The 17,875-nt window shown below is 45.4% G+C and overlaps 1 protein-coding gene across 5 annotated transcripts in view; it reads left to right on the top strand.

Moving 5' to 3' along the window:
- The first annotated feature begins 506 nt into the window (after positions 1 to 506).
- The window catches only part of CEP43 (centrosomal protein 43), a 30,105-nt gene continuing 12,736 nt past the window's right edge, over positions 507 to 17,875 (top strand). The window contains exons 1-7 of one of the 5 annotated variants that reach the window (XM_026505200.4): positions 507 to 708; positions 1,226 to 1,279; positions 4,738 to 4,792; positions 5,459 to 5,547; positions 5,971 to 6,108; positions 10,779 to 10,859; positions 13,492 to 13,551. In XM_026505200.4, the coding sequence (XP_026360985.2) occupies positions 607 to 708; positions 1,226 to 1,279; positions 4,738 to 4,792; positions 5,459 to 5,547; positions 5,971 to 6,108; positions 10,779 to 10,859; positions 13,492 to 13,551 (579 nt within the window). In that variant the 5' untranslated portion in view covers positions 507 to 606. The remainder of the gene's footprint in view (positions 709 to 1,225; positions 1,280 to 4,737; positions 4,793 to 5,458; positions 5,548 to 5,970; positions 6,109 to 10,778; positions 10,860 to 13,491; positions 13,552 to 17,875) is intronic. The other 4 variants (XM_057310895.1, XM_026505201.4, XM_057310896.1 and 1 more) reach the window with 4 other exon arrangements.

Genomic DNA, 17,875 nt, shown 5'->3' with positions numbered 1-17,875 from the left:
CTCTGCATGAGCACATGTACACACACGCATCGTGCCCGTGTGTGCAGGCTCTAGCGCGGTGAGCGTGTGCACACACACCCGCGTGCATGTGTACACGCAGCACGGCGGAAATGAGGCGGATATCAGGACTTTCCCAGCTGCCGCGTGTCTGCACAGGTAGCCTGCCAAGTGCCTCGGACACAGATCCTCCGCCCTCCCCGGCCCGCCCCGCCCGGGGCTGGCTGAGCAGGACCGGGCGTCCCTTTCGCCCTGTGCGAACGCGTCTAACGGTCACAGCACACAGTTTAGTTATGCGTGCGATGTAATACAATTTTAATGACGCGGCACAGCAGCGCTGCGTGGCCACCTCCACCGCCGCGCTCGAAACTCCCACCTCCGGCGGAGGCCAGTCACGGACACAGAACCCCGCCCCAGCCACAGGCCACGCCCCCACGGACACAGGGGCCCCGCCCCTCTGCGTTCCCCCTCGGCCCCGCCCCCGACGTGAGGGCGGGCTGCGCGCCGGCGCGGGGGGCGTGGCCTCGGCCGCGTCGCCGCGCGGCGTGCGGAATCTGCGGCGGCCGTTGGCCGTTGGCGCGGCTTGGGCGGTTGTCTTGGAGAAGCAAGATGGCGGCGACGGCGGCCGCGGTGGTGCCGGAGGAGGACACGGAGCTGCGAGACCTGCTGGTGCAGACGCTGGAGAACAGCGGGGTCCTGAACCGCATCAAGGTAGGCCGGGCCGGGCTGGGCAGCGGGGAGTTGCCGGCTGCGCCCGCGGGCCGCAGGGCCTGTGCGGGCGGCGGGCGTCACAAAGGGTCGCGCGGGGCCGCGTGTGGGCCGCGGGCGGGGGGCGGCTCCCTGCCGGGCCTGGCCGGGTCTCGCGGGGCGGGCCGGGCAGAGGCTGAGGGTGCGCTCCCGGGGTGCGGGACGGGAGGCCGGCTCTCGCCGCAGCTGTTGGGCGGTGGTTGGCGTGAGGTCGCGGACGCGAAAGCGGGGCTCAGCCGCCCGGATGGGCGCTGGGACCGGGCCGGGGGAGTAGCGGGGGGCTTTCTGCGGGAGCACACCTCACGGTGCATTCTGACCTCTCTGCACCTGCCCGCTAGGCGTTGCTGTCTTCGTTAGTTTTCGCTTTTTGGCTTTTAGGTGGTGGGGATGGTGCCTGTGGAACTTACGTCGTATGCACTTCTTGTTATGAAAATTGCCTTGAAACAATTTTTGTTCCTTTACCTTTTTCTTTTTAAAAAAGGCTGAACTCCGAGCAGCTGTGTTTTTAGCACTAGAAGAGCAAGAAAAAGTAGAGGTATGAAACGTATTTGTTTATGTTTAATTTCTAATTAGACGCCATTCTAAAATACTACTTACATTAGGGTGTAGCCGGGGATGATTTTGAACTACTAAGAATTGCATTTCTTTATGGGAGGAGAGGCATTTGAAGTAGTCTAAAGAAAGTCAAGGTACCATAGTAACTCTGGGGCCAGTAGTAAATCGTAGGTGGCGTAGATGCCTTTCCATAGGGGAAATCTGAAAAACAAGGTCGGAGGGAGCTCCCTGAATAAAAGGTTCCATTGTCAATGAGTTTGCTGCAGGATCCTGCAGACCCTTTAATTGTGAATTAAAAGCAGGGAATGAGTTAAGGAAAACAGCTTTCTCCTTGAGAAAGATACAAACATGTTTTCTATGCTCAAGAAAAGAACCAATAGCAAGGGAGAGGCTTTTGTGAATTGTGAATGCCCACCAGGTGGGGGTAATATAGAATGCAACTTTTCTCAACTATCTGACAACCCAGTTATTTTAAAATCATGTGCTCTTTGTCACTGTCAAAAGTCCAACCACTTCTTTATATAAGTGCATTTAGTTTTTTTCTCTACCTCACGTCTTCCCACCACTCTGAATACATATCCTGGAACTTGTCAGCAAGAATTACTCCATAATGAGGGTCTTCACCTTGCTCTGTGACAAATGCGTCTAATCTCCTCCTCACGTCTTTAGACTTAGGTGTCTGCCCCTCTTTAACTTCATGAAGTACTTCAATTCTTGGTTCTTATATGTTTTTCCAAGTGTCAGTCTTCTCTCAGCTGCCTTCTGTTCTTGACTTGTCTGGACCCCATGGTCCATGTCTAAGAAACCACAGCTTCCTGGCCTTCCAGCCGTACTCGCTCTGGGAAAACCTGCAAACGTCATTTAATTGAGCAAACTAACTCCTCTCCCTCCTCTTGCCGTGCATGCGCTAGAGCGGTCACCCACCACTGGACTGTTGCTGTGACTAACGGGTGGGTACCTGCCTCATCAAGGGTCTAAGCAGGCCGTGAGTCCTCTTCACTCAGAACTCCTTGGCTGCGCTCTAGCCTTCTACCTCTCCTGTTTCCCGCGCTGTAAGCCTCCGGCCCTGTCTCTTCCTTCACTGAAAATATGAGCACCAGGTCCAGACTTTTTGTGTCTTCCCCTGCAGATCTATCACTCAGCTCAGAAAAAGCTGCCCTGCATCTGTATGTAACCGTACTTCTTTCCTTCCTGCTTTGGTGGAGGATTCTTTGTCTTGTCCAAGAATAGTCATTTTCTCTGGGTTTTGCCTTCCAGGTATTCTCAGCTCCTCAGCCATTTGCTGTGTCTTTGGCCTCTCCCTTGCTATTGGTTCTTTTCTTGAGCGTAGAAACATGTTTGTATCTTTCTCAAGGAGAAAGCTGTTTTCCTTAACTCATTCCCTGCTTTTAATACCACTCAATTTTTTTCCCCTCCCAGTCGAATTTTGAAAGAATGTGTATGTCTTCTTATGTTCCAGGCACCCTTTAATACAGTAACATCTTAAATCCACTTAAATTCGTCTTAAATCTTCTACATCTAAGGACTTTCCTTTGCTGGGGTCAAGAAGAATCTCCTTACTGAGTATATTTTAGTTCTTACCTGTGTTAGTTCTTAACTTGGTTGTTTTTTTGTGGCATTTGACATTCTTAATTCCTCCCTTCTTTCCTGAAAATCTCCCTTAATTTTTGGGACTTTTTTCTGTTCTCTTCTCTTTTTTCCTTTTGAGCACTCCTTGGTTTCTTTCACACGATTTTTTTCCTCTACACCTGACTTTAAATCCTTGGTGTATTATCCAGTAGCTCTCATTCTGTGTTCTCTCCCTGGGTGACCTTAATTATACTGGTAACTTCAGCCCTGTATCCTTGATCCATATCATGAGCTTCAGACCCATGTGTGACCCTGCCTGCTGGACTGATCTTGCTTATGGGGACTGCTGCTTATCCAAGCAAGAAATCTGAGAGTTGTCTGGCCCTTGCTCCTCTTTCTCTGCATCCAGTCAGTCACCTGGTTCTGTCTGGCAGCTCTGTAGCTGAGCCAAGGAGGTTCTCTGCTGCCCTCTTACCCTAAGCTGAGCTATTTCTTTTGCAGTTTGCTTTATCCCGTCCTTCTCTCCAGTCTCCCCTTTGCTTGTGTCCCTCACCATCTTCCTGAAGTCCTTTCTCTGCTGTGCTCCTAGTTTGGTGTTCATAATACACGTCTGCTCTTGTTCCTTCATTTTCTTTAAATATTTCAGTTGGCTCAGTGTCTTAAAATTTCCTGGACCAACCTACCCTAGATCAACCTCCTTGTCTTTTTTGTGTTTTTTAAAAACAACTTTATTGAGGTGCAATTGACCTACAGTAAACCCGGTATACCGAAATGTACAGTGTGTTACATTTTAATACATTCATGCAACCTTGAAACAGTCAATATCCTTGACCCTTGAAAGCTTCCTCAAACCCCTTTGTAACACCCTCCCCCACCACACATCCTGGGGCCACGTGTGTATATAAGAGCCCTACATGTGGCATCCTACCACACAGACTCTCTGTTCTTTTTTGATCTGGCTGCATTCATTCAGCATAACGCATTTGGATTCGTTCATATTGTCCTTTGTATTAATAGTTCATTCTGTCTTTCCCTGTGTAGTGTCTATTGTATGGATATGTGACAGTTTGTTTAGTCATTCATCTGTTGATGAGCATTTGGCTTGTTTCCAGTTTTCTAGTATTATAAGGGCTTCTGTGAGCATTCACGTACACGTCTTTGCTTGGGTCTGTGCTTTTCTTTTGTGAAAATGCCTACAGATGGGTCATATAGTAGGGGTACTAACTCTAAAACATTACTAGACTACTTTCCAAAGTGATTGCACCATTTTCAATCCCATCAGCAGACTATGAGACTGTTGTTATACCTATAATTCATTCAGTCTGCTTGAAGAAGCTTGAGTGAGCTAGAAGTATTTTTCCTGTATTTATTCAAATAAACCTCCAGTGGCAAAAATACGTTGGCCTATGCACTACATAAAATCATGTCACATGCTGCTGCTGAGCTGCGAATAGCAAGTGTGTAATTTGAGGCCTGCTCCCAGCAGGCATGCTATAAATGGTAGATACCTGTGGTGACAAAATGTCAACATGTATTTAGAATAATAAACAGTTGTTTTTCTAAGTAAATGTAATGCCATTTCACATGAGTATCTGAAGATCTAGCTTCTAAAGTAGTTTAATAAACAATTCGTGGAATATTTAAAAATTAAAAATACAAATTTTCATGTGTAGTTTCATTTTATTAGCTTTGAGATATTAAATAGCGTGAAAGAATTCCTGCAGTAATCAGTAGTTGTTAAGTGGGTTTAAACATAATTATGAGTGACCATATTTTACTTACATCTCTGCCAAAAAATTAAACTTTAAACCACATTTTGTAGTTGTTTTTAGGATAAACGCATGACATAATATTTCATTTTTTTAACAGAACAAAACTCCTCTAGTCAATGAGAGCCTGAGAAAGTTTTTAAATACGAAAGATGGTAAGATGTTTAGTTTGTTCTTGTTTATTTTGTCTGTCTCCGAATTTTCAAATCTTGACTCTATTTAGGAGAGAAGAGTTCAGATTTTTTTTTTTAGGATTTTATTTATTTATTAGAGAGCACATGAAGGGGGTTGGAGGGGCAGAGGGAGAGAGAAAGAGCAGACTTCCCTCTCAGTGGGGAGCCCGACACAGGGAGCTCGACACAGGGCTCGATCCCAGGACCCTGAGATCGTGACCTGGAGCCAGAGGCGGACACCTAACCGACTGAGCCCCAGGTGCCCCAAAGAGTTTCTTAATGTTTTTTGAAGTCTGTGATTCTTAGAGGTTTTCATTTTAAGATTGTATTTTATTGTACAACTGTTAAGTTGTTTTGAATATTCTTGGTCATGGGAAATTGTTGGTTAAAACCAGTTTTACTATAAGAAGCAGAATACTCTGATCCACTTACGAGACGTCATGTTGTTTTAGTGATAGCTTCAAACAGATGATCCTAACGAAAACATGAGACTGAGATTTTCGTTACTGGTGTTCTTCAAAGATAAATTTATAATTTAAGCAATTTAGAAGCCTCTTTTCTTCAGTGAATGAGTTACTCCTACTTGGCGGGGTTAGGGAAGGGGCTTCAGGGCTCTCACGGGTGTGCTCTCTGCCTCACGTCCCGCAGGCCGGCTGGCGGCGAGTCTCGTTGCAGAGTTTCTCCAGTTTTTCAATCTTGACTTCACCTTGGCCGTTTTTCAGCCTGAAACCAGCACAGTAAGAGTCATGATTTTTTACATCTGTCCTTTGAAACCATCCTTGATACAAATGAGTTCATTATAACCTGAAACGTAACAAAATTTGACACCTTTATAGGGTCTTGCATATAGATTATTTTTTGTAGTTGATTATCTGTTTTTTTTTTTAAGCCATCTGAGCTGTAGATAGCTGGTACCCATGCTGCTTCGTAGAACTTCGAAAGGAGTGTTTTGTAGAATTAATATGTTCTGATGTCAGACTACATCCATTCATGGAGACTTGACGTAGAGACTTGGTTAAAAGAAATATATAATTTTTTTAAATGGGCATTTTGTTCATTAGGAAAATGAGTTTAAAGGTATCTTTAAGTTCCAAAAATATTTTTCTTTAATCTCTGAAACTAATTTGCATATTTTTGTGCATTTATATCTTCTTCCCTAGTTTCAAGGTCTTGAAGGTCGAGAGAATTTAGCCCGAGATCTAGGTATTATTGAAGCAGAAGGTACTGTGGGTGGACCTTTATTATTAGAAGTGATCAGACGTTGTCAACAGAAAGAAAAAGGGGCAGTCAATGGGGAGGTAAGTGTAATGCTAGTCTCTGTTATCTTTTTCTATTTTAATTATTGGCTGCTCAGCGTAGCCATGTGGAGTTTTGCATACATAGTGAATCAGAGTTTCAGTGGAAAGAAGCTGTTCCTTAAAAACAAAACAAAACACACTCGGATCATATAAATGCACATTTTGATGGTAATTAGAGACATGGCCGCTGAGTCTGGTGCCGTGCTCGTGCTGCAGATGGACACTCAGGAGTGCTGGGGTCAGGGGTCAGGCTGTGCGGACCGGCTGCAGCTCCTCCACCAACAAGCCTTTGGTTTTGGAGGTGCAGGCCCCGCCCCAGCTCCCCCTGTGTAGGATGGGGAGAGCGGGCCGCCTCGTGGGCATTGTGAGGCTTGAGGCACGAGATAGTGCGTGTCAAGTTCGGAGAACACTCAACTCCTTAGTTATTGTCTTGTTACCATTTTAAACAAAACAGGGCTGAATTAGAGGCTAACTGATAAGTTTTTGAACTTAAGGGCCTTTTAAAACTAGACTTAAAGCTGTTGAAGCTGTTGATTGTGCTTAGTTTGTAAACATTTTCAAACTTCCATTTTCTACTGCCTCTCTTGCTCCTTCTCTTTAGAAATCTGCAAATGAGATTAAGTCTGATTTCTAGTTACAGATGTTAGTTTTACATAGGGATACCGTTTCACAGACGTGGACCATGTTATAGCTGTCTCAGACACCCAGTTAAGCATGTGCTTTTAGTCACTGGTTTTAAGTAAGAATGTGGGGGGAGGGGGTTGCGTACTTACTGCGCTCTGTGTGGAGAGTCTCGGAGCATGTTTTCTATTAGAATCTTTGAACATCAGGAGAGCCTAACTGAACACCTGTTGCATGTAGGGCATAACAAATAGGTCCTTTGAATGAAAAGATATTTCATAGACTAGAAAATTGAGAGTTACTTAAGATAAAATATGCTCCCATAAGGAAATGGACGTGTAAGTGATGGCTTATGATCATAGACGGAGCGTACAGTAAATGGTTAGTACCGCACATTTTAGGAGTCAAATCAGTTTTAGTTAAAGGGGAGCAGTGGTTTTTCAAGTGGAAATTTTATTAAACTCAGTCTTAATGTGAGAATGGAGGAGAAGACTGGGAAGGTGTACTAGGAAGGCTGCCGGGAGCTGGGGCCAGGAGCAGGGTGCTGTGGCTGGGCGCTGGGCTGGGTGCTGGAGTGGGGAGGGGGGTGCTGTGGGGAACGGGGCACTGCAGCAGGAAGCAGGGGGGTGCGCTGCAACAGGGGTGGGGCTCGGGTGAGAAGGGGGGTGCTGCAGCAGAAAGTGGGGTGTGGCGGGGGGTGGGGGTTGCTGCAGCAGCTCTTGGGTTCAGCTCTCCATGGTGCGGGCGGCCCCCTTCTCTGGTGTGCCTTTCCTTAGCACACGAGTATGAGCGTGGGCTCTGAGCTAGGATGCTTGGGGTCATGTCCCAGCTCTGCCATGTCCTGTGTGTGACTCTGAAGTCACTTAACCTCCATGTGCTTTAAATTTGTCACTCATGAAATGGGGATGATGGAAACAACAGCCTTGCGGGTGGTGGTGACACTGAGGGGAGTCAGGGTAGGGAAGCTTCGCGTGTTAGGGATCTACAGGTATTTGCGTTTATCATCGTTTGTCGCTTGTTTTGTTCTCGTTACTGTCTGAGGACTCCCTCGGTCGCCCTCAGACCTTCCCCAGCGTGAAACCAGACCTCCGGGTATTCACCACACAGACCCTTGTCTAGCTCACTAACACGTTTGAATCCTTCATTCTAGCAAAGTGGAAGTTGCAAAAGGTGAAAAATCTGCGTCCTCCCAAATAACCACCCAGTTCCAGTTCTTGCTCCAGATGCCTCTGTTTGTGTGGATTGTGCTTCTGTGACTCCTCGGTTTCAGTCTGAGGAGCTGCCTCTCTGCCTGTGCCCTCGGGTCAGTGCTTCTGTCAGGAAGGAGTCTCTCTCCCTCCCGTACCAGCAGCTCGCTGTGGAAGAAAGCAAGCTCGATTACCGGAAAGCTCTCGGTTTGCTGCTAGACAGAGCGTCTGCCTCAAACTGAGACCCACTCAGAGATTTCTTGTCTAGTTGGGTCGATCTCAAAATGAAAACTCAATAAACGTGTTGTTTGTATGTCTTTCTGATTGGTGGACCCGAAGCCTCCCCAGTCAGTTTACCCTAGTTCAGAGCTGGGTTTCTGGCAAACGAACACAGAAGATCTTTATAGCTTCAAGAGATCATTGTTTTACTTCTTTAAAGTTTGAAACCATTATGAAATACCCATTCTTTGCTGCATTTCCCCTCTTTGTATTGGGGTATGTCATTTTAATTGGTTGTGTGTCTGTGTAAACACACACAAATCAATGGTCAAATTCATATTTAAAATAGGGAACTGACAGGTGTCCATTTAGGCTTTTCCATCTTCACTAGTCTTTATATTTTTGAGGGGAAACCTGTCCTTAGGTTTTATTAACCTTTGCCTTCTGATGCTGGAGAAGAACACTAGCTGTGGATTCAGCCCATTGAACTCAGTGATGCTTTTACCAAAAGTGCATTTTCAAACCACCTTAATCAGGTTGCGGTGCCCCATGTTCTTTACCATGACTTTGAGTTGATTTTGCAGTGTTGGGTGTGCCCCAGCGTGGAGAATCACAGCACTTGTTGTTTGCTGCGCTGCCCCGGGTCAGCCCCCTGCGTCCCCGTGAGCACCTTGCAGTCACTCCGGTCCTGCTCCCCAGCACCTCTGCTGGCACTGTCAGCAGTCAGTCTGCACCCTTCCTGCTTGCTGACTTCATTTTAAAGCTCAGCCCTTTATCTAGTCCTTTCCTCTTTAAAAGTTGTAGTCACTGTGTAATGGCAACTAGATAGTTTCCAGATTCCTCAGCCTTGATGTTAAGATCCTGCGTGATGTGGTGCCTACTCGTCTTTCTAGCCTTGTGCCTTTTTTTGAAATGTGGAACCTTGTGCTTCAGCCAGACTTGCTTGTACTTGAAAGTGGCTTTTGCTTTCTTGCCTTCTCCTCCTCTGCTTTCCACCTGAAATGGTGCATCATCCCCATACTCAGCTGTGGAATGTTGTCGTTCACAGTCTGTCTGCCACTCTGCCTTCTGGGATGATTCCTCTTGTTCCGCCTCCTTCCCTTTCTGGGGGAAGCTGTGTAGCTGAGTGCCTGGCTCTTCAGGGCTCTGCGGTTGCCTGGCCCTCCCCACATCATCCCTCGGCTGGGGACAAGGGCTTGGTCTCACCTTTGTATCCTTTGCAGGGTCCAACCCAACGGGGATTCTTCTTCTTTTCTCTTTAAAGATTCATTTATTTATGTTAGAGAAAGCACACATGGTGGGGAGGGGCAGAGGGAGAAAGAATCTGAAGGAGACTCCCTGCTGAGTGTGGAGCCCCAACAAGGGGCTGGATCCCATGACCCTGAGATCATGACCTGAGCTGAAACCAAGAGTTAGACGCTCAACCAACTGAGCCACCCAGGCACCCCAACAGGGATTCTTAACAGATAACATGTTCAAGGTCAGTGGGAAGCTTTTGCACTTTTATACAGAGGACGTACTCCTTTGGAAGATGAATTTGTGAAGGTTAGATGGTAAAATTGGAAGAAGTTCAAAGACTGGAAGAAGTGAAATCCACAAGAAGGCAAACCTAGACAGGAATGGTGGCAGTAAATACAGAAATAAATGGACAGGTAAAGATTCCCCTTTAAAGGAAGAAGCAACAAGACTTGGTAAATTAATATTATGGCAGAGGGTTAGGGTCTCAGAGGGTAATAAGGGAAGAAGAAAACTTTGCACAGGTGAAATAAGGGTTTCAGCCTGCGAGAACACGATGCCGCACCAGAAGTCACGTAGCTGGAGGGAGGAGCAGAAGGTATGAAGAGCAGCACACTTTCATATTTAAAGAGCTGTAGTCATCAGTAGGATTTTTATAAGCAAAATAACCAATATTTAACATGCACACAGTGCACAGAGCTGGTAATGATGTAGTGGATGAATTTTAGGTGGTCATTTCCGTTCAAGAAACGTTTAAACGTCTCTCCTTGTGTTTAGCATAGTGCTGAGAAGTGACCGGCGCGTGCCCTGAAGCTGGTGGTTGTGTGACACTGCCGTGCCGTGCGGTGCCGTGCGGTCTGGGGCCATGGGGTGCGGTGCGGTGCGGAGCAGTTTGGTGACGTGGCTGGACGAGCCCCCGCGCTCTAAGAGATGAGAAAATAGCATGAGTGTGCAGAGGAGGGAGGGGAGTATGGTCCTTTGAAGAGGGTGACGTGTCTCAGGAGAGTCGCTGTTTGATATTCTGGGGACAAAGTGAAGGAGGCCGCAAGTCCAGAGAAGGGTGAAAGAGTAGATGTGTGCGAATCACGGGACGGGCCTGGCACTGACCGCTGGGTCTGGGCGAGGGCTTCGTCTAGGGCACGTTGGACCCACAACTGAGCAGCGGCCTGTTCAAGGTGACTGAGTCAAATACTTAGGTAATTAGACTCTAAGTGTGTTTTGTTTTGTTTTTGTTTGGGTAAAATTGGGGAGAATCTAATAAGAATATTTACATTGTTTAGAAAGAGTTAAAAACACCAATATTGTGTAGTGGTCTTAAATGCTAAAATTCTGTTGAGGCATAATAGTATATTTATGTTTTTTTTTTTTTTAAATATGTTTTAATCTTAAAACTGTAAAATATTTTAGGGTGCACTAGATCTATCTGATGTCCATTCTCCACCAAAGTCACCAGAAGGCAAAACAAGTGCTCACAGCAGTCCCAGTAAGGTGAGTGGGCCGCGGGCATGAGGACTCTGTGCTCAGACTGCACCAGGCTCTGCTTTTCTCTCCCTCGTCTTCCTTGTTCCAGGTCTTGTGTTGTAATGCAATTGCTGCCTAGTTTCTTGAAATTGCTTTTTTCCCCTTGGTGAAGCATACATTTAAAGCGATTATTTCACTTTATTGGTGCAGCGTGTTGAATTTTGTGTCATAGAAAGGAATGCACTATTGAATTACAGAATTGTGGGCTATTTGGACTCATTTGGTACTTCGAAAATTTTCTTCCTCAATTGACAAGGGAATTTACTTTTCTTTTATAAATTCCTAACTTGAGGATACTAGGTTCCAGACTATTATTCCAGAATATTGTTGTGTTAATTATTGTAGATGGATGACCAGTTTAGAATTGTAAATTAGAGTGTTTTTTTATATTAATGAGCTATTTTGAGGATTTATAAGAAAATATGTGTGCTCTGGGTGTGTGTGTGTGTGTGTGTGTGTGTGTGTGTGTGGTTTATGGGTTAAAGTTAAGGCCTTCTGACTGCAGGGATTTGCCATACTGGAGAAAAATGCTGAGTGGAACACTGGAATTTGAAGTCCAGGATCATGGAACGGGTAGAACATGATTGTTAGGGGATATGTTGTCTCGTGACTGGTTGCAGTGCCCTGTGCGTTGGTAGAACCAGCCAGTCCTACCCAAGGATGGCTTGGGGTCAGGTTGGGATGTGACTGTGCCGTGATTTCCATTTTGCAGGTTGAGGTGATGCCCTGGCGCACGCATTACGAGCACGCTGGTGTCGCAGTGGCTTGTGGGCACAGTTGTACTTCTTCAGTTAGGTGACTTCTGGAGGGTTTCTCTCTCTTTCAGATGCCGGGCCCACACCAATGAGTGGTCCCTGTTTTGTTGCTGGATCTTTGATGGCATTGCTCCTTTTCATTTTTTCAATTTGGAAATCAAAGGATTTTATGCTTTATTTCCAGCCGAGGGAAGAGACCATCATGCTGTTTGTAGTTGTCCCTTCTCTCTCAGATCTAGTTAGCCTTCCCTGTGAAGAGGGTTTCCCTCGATGCTCATGCGTCGCTGTCACCGTGGTTATAGAGAGATCAAGGTTGTGAGTAAATTTAAAAAGTCCCTTTAAATAAATTGTCAGATATAGGAGCCTTAGTAAAAAAGCTTTGCTTTTTGTGAACATGTCTGGCTGTGAAGGGGTTAAAATTAACGCATATTCCAAATTATCAGTACCTATAGCATTGAGCTATTTGGAAGTTCTCTTTTTAGCAAATTATGATTTTGTAAAGCATATTAACAATATGAACCTTCTACATGTGGTGTGTCTTCAGGATAACAGATTAAAGTCTTTGACAGATTTTCTCTACACAAATTTTATTTTCAGGATCTAAGAATTATGATGAGAATCTTTTAAGTCAGTTAGGAAATGGTGCCTTAAATACAGAGAAGTGCTGGTAGTTTTAAAGGTGGATTTGGAGAGCAGTAAGCTGTCCTCAGCTGTCCCCTTGTGCTCGCCACCCCGTCACCTTCCCGTGTGACAGGGAGGCCCATGGGGGCGGTGGCTGAGCCCTCAGGGCCACGGCTGACTCGTGTCAAGGGGAGCCTTCTGGTGGCAGGGGAGCTGCAGTTCCTTGTAGTTCTGAGGATGTGGATTGGGGGTTTCACCTTTTTTTTGTCAGCTGTCTTTTCTCTCTCAGTCTTTGAATCATCTTGGCCTCTCAGGGTACCTGGTCAGGCTGGGCGCCCACAGAGAGCACTCGGGGCTGTGGGACGTTGTGGCCAAGCCAAGGGTCCAGCCCGACCCCCAGGAACCTGCTTTGTGTGCTCCCGAGCAAGGCCAGGCGAGGCCAGGACAGCTCTTAGGGAAGGCTGCTCCAGAGGCCAGGACTGGCTTTGCCGCGGACGCAGACCGAAGCGTGGTTCTGCACTCGGCTGCCGTGGGGCAAGGCGGAGACATGGGACCGAGCCACTGCGAGGCATGGTAGTTCCACGCAGGGTGAACCACTGGAGGAGAAGAGAATTAAGGAACGAGAAAAAAAATTGTGGATTTCAGAAAGGAACTTACTGATTAGGTTTTCCATTCTTTTTTTTTTTTTTTTTTTTTTTTTTTAAAGATTTTATTTATTTATTTGACAGAGATAGAGACAGCCAGTGAGAGAGGGAACACAAGCAGGGGGAGTGGGAGAGGAAGAAGCAGGCTCATAGCAGAGGAGCCTGATGTGGGGCTCGATCCCACAACGCCGGGATCACGCCCTGAGCTGAAGGCAGACGCTTAACCGCTGCGCCACCCAGGCACCCCTAGGTATTCCATTCTTAAGAGCTTTTCTTTTTCTTTCTTTTTTTTTTTTAAAGATTTTATTTATTTATTTGACAGAGAAAAAGCAAGGGGAGTGGCAGGCAGAGGGAGAGGGCCAAGCAGACTCCCCGTTGAGCGGGGAGCCCAATGCAGGACTGAATTCCAGGACCCTGGGATTATGACCCGAGCTGAAGGCAGACGGTTCACCGTTTGAGCCACCCAGGCACCCCCTTGAGAGCTTTTCTACTAGGAAACTTTATTAGTTTGGTTATGAATTAGTTTCTTTGTAAAGATTTATACTTTTTGGTAAAATGTCATTTTATTCTCATGCTCAGATACCAAGGTATAAAGGACAAGGTAAGAAGAAGACAAGCGGGCAGAAGTCTGGTGCCAAGGTAACATGCATGAGGGCGGAGGGAAAACGCAGCCTGGGCCACAGCAGACCTCCAGCTCTGCGGGCCTCCCAGTGGGTGCTGAATCGCTGTTGGCCCAGGGTTCGGTGTTCTGTGCCAGTGTCACTGTCTTCTGGCTGTAATCAGAATATGATCAAGCCACGGGGCATAAAGCAAAAAGTAATTTGACTTTCTGATTTTTATCCAGGTGAAAATCATACTGTTGGATTTTAAGAATGTGCTGTCAGTTTTGAGAATTCCTTGTTTTGTTGGCAATAAAGTTGAAAATATTTTTTTCTTTTTGAATGGATGGTCATATACATATTCTTACCGTTATGATTTTTATCTGAGATAAATAAGAGTATCAAACTACTTTTTGGATAAGTTTCAATTGATAAATTAAAGGCTAAACTAAGTTTCTTTCAAGACATTTTTGATGGTGGTGAGCATTCGGCAGCGTATGGAACCATTGCATGTTGATTAGCCTCCCCTTGAAGCTCTGGCTCAGAGGAGACCCACGGGGACACGCAGGGCTGGGCGAGCTGATTCTGCAGTGATGGGGCCTCGGCTGCTTTTTTCCCCTCCCCAAAACATGACAAAAATCAACTAAGCCAGTAGATTAGCTGCTTTTAAAATCTAAATATTACAGGTCTTAGAAGCACTACTGTCAGTATATCTCTCGCACTTGTTTAAAATAAGATACTTAAGATATTTAATTTTAGTGCTGTGAGAATCTTCGGTTTATTGAATCTTAGTTTATGTACAGATTATTGAAGACCTTCAAAATTAAAGGGTTTTTAAAAATTGTATTTGCTGTTTTAGCTGGCTTTAGTTCTAGTGGCTTCACTGGTGAATTCCCGTTCCATTTGTTCACATTATTTTTATGTGTTACTGCACGAGGAGACATTCTCGAGTGTTATTTAGTGAGTATGTGTGACCACTTAGCTCCTATGAGCTGCCGTGTGGAGGGCTGCGGGCAAGACAGTGTCGTTGTGGGCCCCGCTGCAGCAGGTGACAGTCTAATGGGAGAGGTGAGACCCACCTTAAGAAAGATGGCTAAGAATATAAAATGGCATATTTTTAAAGATACTTGTAATCAATTTCTTGGACTAAAATTTTTAAGAAAGTTAAAAGCATATTTCATAGTATTAAGTTTTTATCATTTATTGGTTAAAACATTTGGAAGTTTATATGTTGTCTAAACCAAAGCACATTAAAAGATGAATTTTCACTTTTCACTTTTCACCATGCAGCCGTGGTGGGCCCAGACTTTATCCCTTATTGTGTAGCGAGCAGGCCTCATAGGCTCCCCTGACCTCGGGGGTGACTGAGGAATCCGGACGGGCCCCTGCTCTGGAATTGTAGGCTATCAGTTCGGCCCCTTTTATTTAATTTTTTGTATTGTTGACCCAAGATACTTAGTCACTTTGAAACCTTTTTTTTCCTTCTACTTCCTTGATTTTGTTTCTGAATTGCCTTTCTAAGTCTGTATTATACCCTTTCTAAGTCTGTATTATTGCCTGTTTCCAGCCTGGCGGATGAGCCCATAGCTCTTCATTCCTCAGCCTTTCTGCTTTGCCCCGTGCATGCAGTAGGTTTGCAGATCCTTAATAACCTAACATTCTTAACATCTTAATATTTGAATGCCAAGCTGCATGAGGTGGTTGAGATACGCAGCAAGGCTCCATGGGGAGCCATTCACGGGGGAGCTGGGTGGCATTTCCCAGTTGTGTAAAGCTGTAAGTGGTAACCCTGCCTGCCACGAGCCAGGCGTGCAATGTAGGGACCATGAGCAGGGTAGCAGGAGAGCCCAGGGCACTGAGCAAGGACTGTTGATGTGTCTTGTTACTTCTTTTGCATACCGGAAGGCACAGTGTTAATAGCTCATTCAGAGATCCTTGGCGGCTTTCAGAGAAGTTGTATTCATATTAGAAAAGAACTTTAAAGATCACTCATGTGTGCGTGTGTATAAATAGCTGATTTGTACCTGCTGTTATAAACCTGTCAACATGCAGAGCAGAATAGAAGGTTTTTGAAGGAATTTAAGTTAGGTGCAAATGAAAGTTACGTTTCTGGTTTTTTGTGACTGTCGTGAGACAGTAAAGGATGGATGGGAGAATTGGAGTACTCGCTGGAGTAGTATTCGGTGGGAGGGTGTTTCTTTAAACATTCCAAGTACATATTAACACTTACTTCTGAGGTATCCTCTGTAATGGTCTATTTTGTTGTAAACCTTTTGTTCTACCAAACGTGGTGCCAGTTGTCTACGGAAAAAAAATGTCACATCAAAAATGACAGCAGACTTTTGGTAGGTTCTACTAACTTATTTAAGATGTTAGTTTTTTGTTTTGATAGGAAAGGTCATCCTTTTTGTAATCAGCTCTTAGGTGTTTTAAAACTAGTGTGTGTAGAGGTATTTTTTGCTTTGAGTTCCTAAAAAAGGATGTTTTTTAATTTGTTACTACTTGTTTTCAAAATTCTGGGTTAAGCCCAACTTGATGCTGACGGAGGGCGGTGTTGAAATCCACGATGTGTGTATGTTTGGGGGTGGGAGGGAGGGCATATTTGTGGGTCTTTTCAGTCTCCTCGGGGCTTTCTAGATAAACCAAGCACTGTCATTCCCTTACACACCCACACACACCCCCATCCGGATGGATGAATACATCCATGGGTGAACAGCATTCCCAGCACTAAGCCCATAGCCCTTGTGCCTGGCCAGCTCCCAGTGCCTGGCTGCTTCAGATCCGAGACTGGACAGCGGGACTCCCTGCTGGCCCCCAGGCTGCTGGCTGGATTGGGTGATGGAGCAGAGCAGCTGTGTGGAGGGTTGTTTTCAAGTCTGGTGTCAGAGCCAGAGATACGGTGCATCTACAGGAATTACAGGTGGTCGTAGATCATAGCGACAGAGGTTTTCTAGAAAAACTGAGTTTTTAGAGGAATTTAAATGTTAGTTTTGTGATGCTAGTATCCTACAGTGTTTACATTCTAGATGAATATATTTTAAATATATGTGTGTTACAGCTGTGGTAAAATTGTTTAACTCGGGTCAAGAAGAGACCTTTGTTGGGGTGGGAGAGGGGAGCTAGGGCCTTGAGGTGTGGGTGAGGAAGGGAGTTAATATCCATGCATTTTTAGAATACTTTTGTAAAACTGGGGTATTTCTTTAGCTTTGATGTTTCTCTGTTATGAGCTTGGAAAAGCAAAATTACTATTTTTTTTTTTAGGTTCTTAAGATGCTGTGGTGATAATTCATGTTTTGGCTCCTGGGAACTTTGTAGTTATTTTCACTGTGAAACGTGTTTCTCTGTGAGGCTTGTTTTCTGTTAGTCTAGAAATGACTGAAATCCAGATGTGTAAGTGTGTGTGTAGACCATTAAGTGTATGCTAGAACTTTCTTGCAACTTCACACGAATTCACCATGAAGTTTTAGTCTTGAGATTGGGCCAAGGGAATTTAATGACTGCTTTCGTGCTGTTCAGTAGATCTCTCGGTTTTCTGAAAGACAAACTTTATTACAGGTTTTAGTTACTTATTATACACACCTATACGTAGGGCTGCTGTGACAATGTGCACAAACTGGGTGACTTAAGACAGCAGACGTTTGGGTCTCGCGGTTCTGGAGGCTGCAGGTTTGGAATCAGGTATCTGCACAGCTGGCTCGTCCTGTGGGCTGGGAGGAACTCCTGCCGGCCGTCCTAGGTGTTCCTTGCCTTGTAGACCCATCACCCCATCCTGCTGGCCTGCTCACATGTGTTCTCCCGAGCGTCCTCTCGTTGCTTACCGGGCGCGGTGGGTTAGAGGCCTGCCTCCTGCAGCATGACCCATCGTAACTAGTTACATCTGTTGTGACCCTTTGTGTAAGTAAGGGCACGCTCTGAAGCATGGGAGTTAGGGCCTCCTCTTCTGTTGTGGGAGACACTGTTTAACCCGTAACACCTGCTAAGGCCTGGGAGACTGTCCGGGGAGTGAATTCCAAGGCAAGCCTTTGTCTTACACACGTAAACAGTAGTTACTTCCTTTCCTACCACCTAGATGTGGATAAACTGGAGCTAAGATTCAGGAGGAATCTAAACAGCTAAAATTAAGCACTGTTTGAAGTAAGTGTAACAACAAAAATCCCCAGACAATGCCTTAAAACGTAAGGTTTTTTAAACAGATCCCAGGTTTATGTTATGACTTGATTTCTTATTGCCCAAAAGATTTGGATTTCCTGCATGGAAATTGCTCTTAAAGTTTTATAGTACTTGCATGTTAATTTATAGATGTTTTGATAAATCTTTCTCTTGGTGTGAATTTTTTTCTAACTGTAAAAAGTGATTTGGAATTC

The sequence above is a fragment of the Ursus arctos genome, unplaced genomic scaffold (genome assembly GCF_023065955.2).
Source record: "Ursus arctos isolate Adak ecotype North America unplaced genomic scaffold, UrsArc2.0 scaffold_13, whole genome shotgun sequence".
NCBI classification, from domain to species: Eukaryota; Metazoa; Chordata; class Mammalia; order Carnivora; family Ursidae; genus Ursus; species Ursus arctos.
The sequence above is the reverse complement of the archived record's forward strand: the minus strand, read 5'-3'. Positions and strand labels throughout refer to the sequence as shown.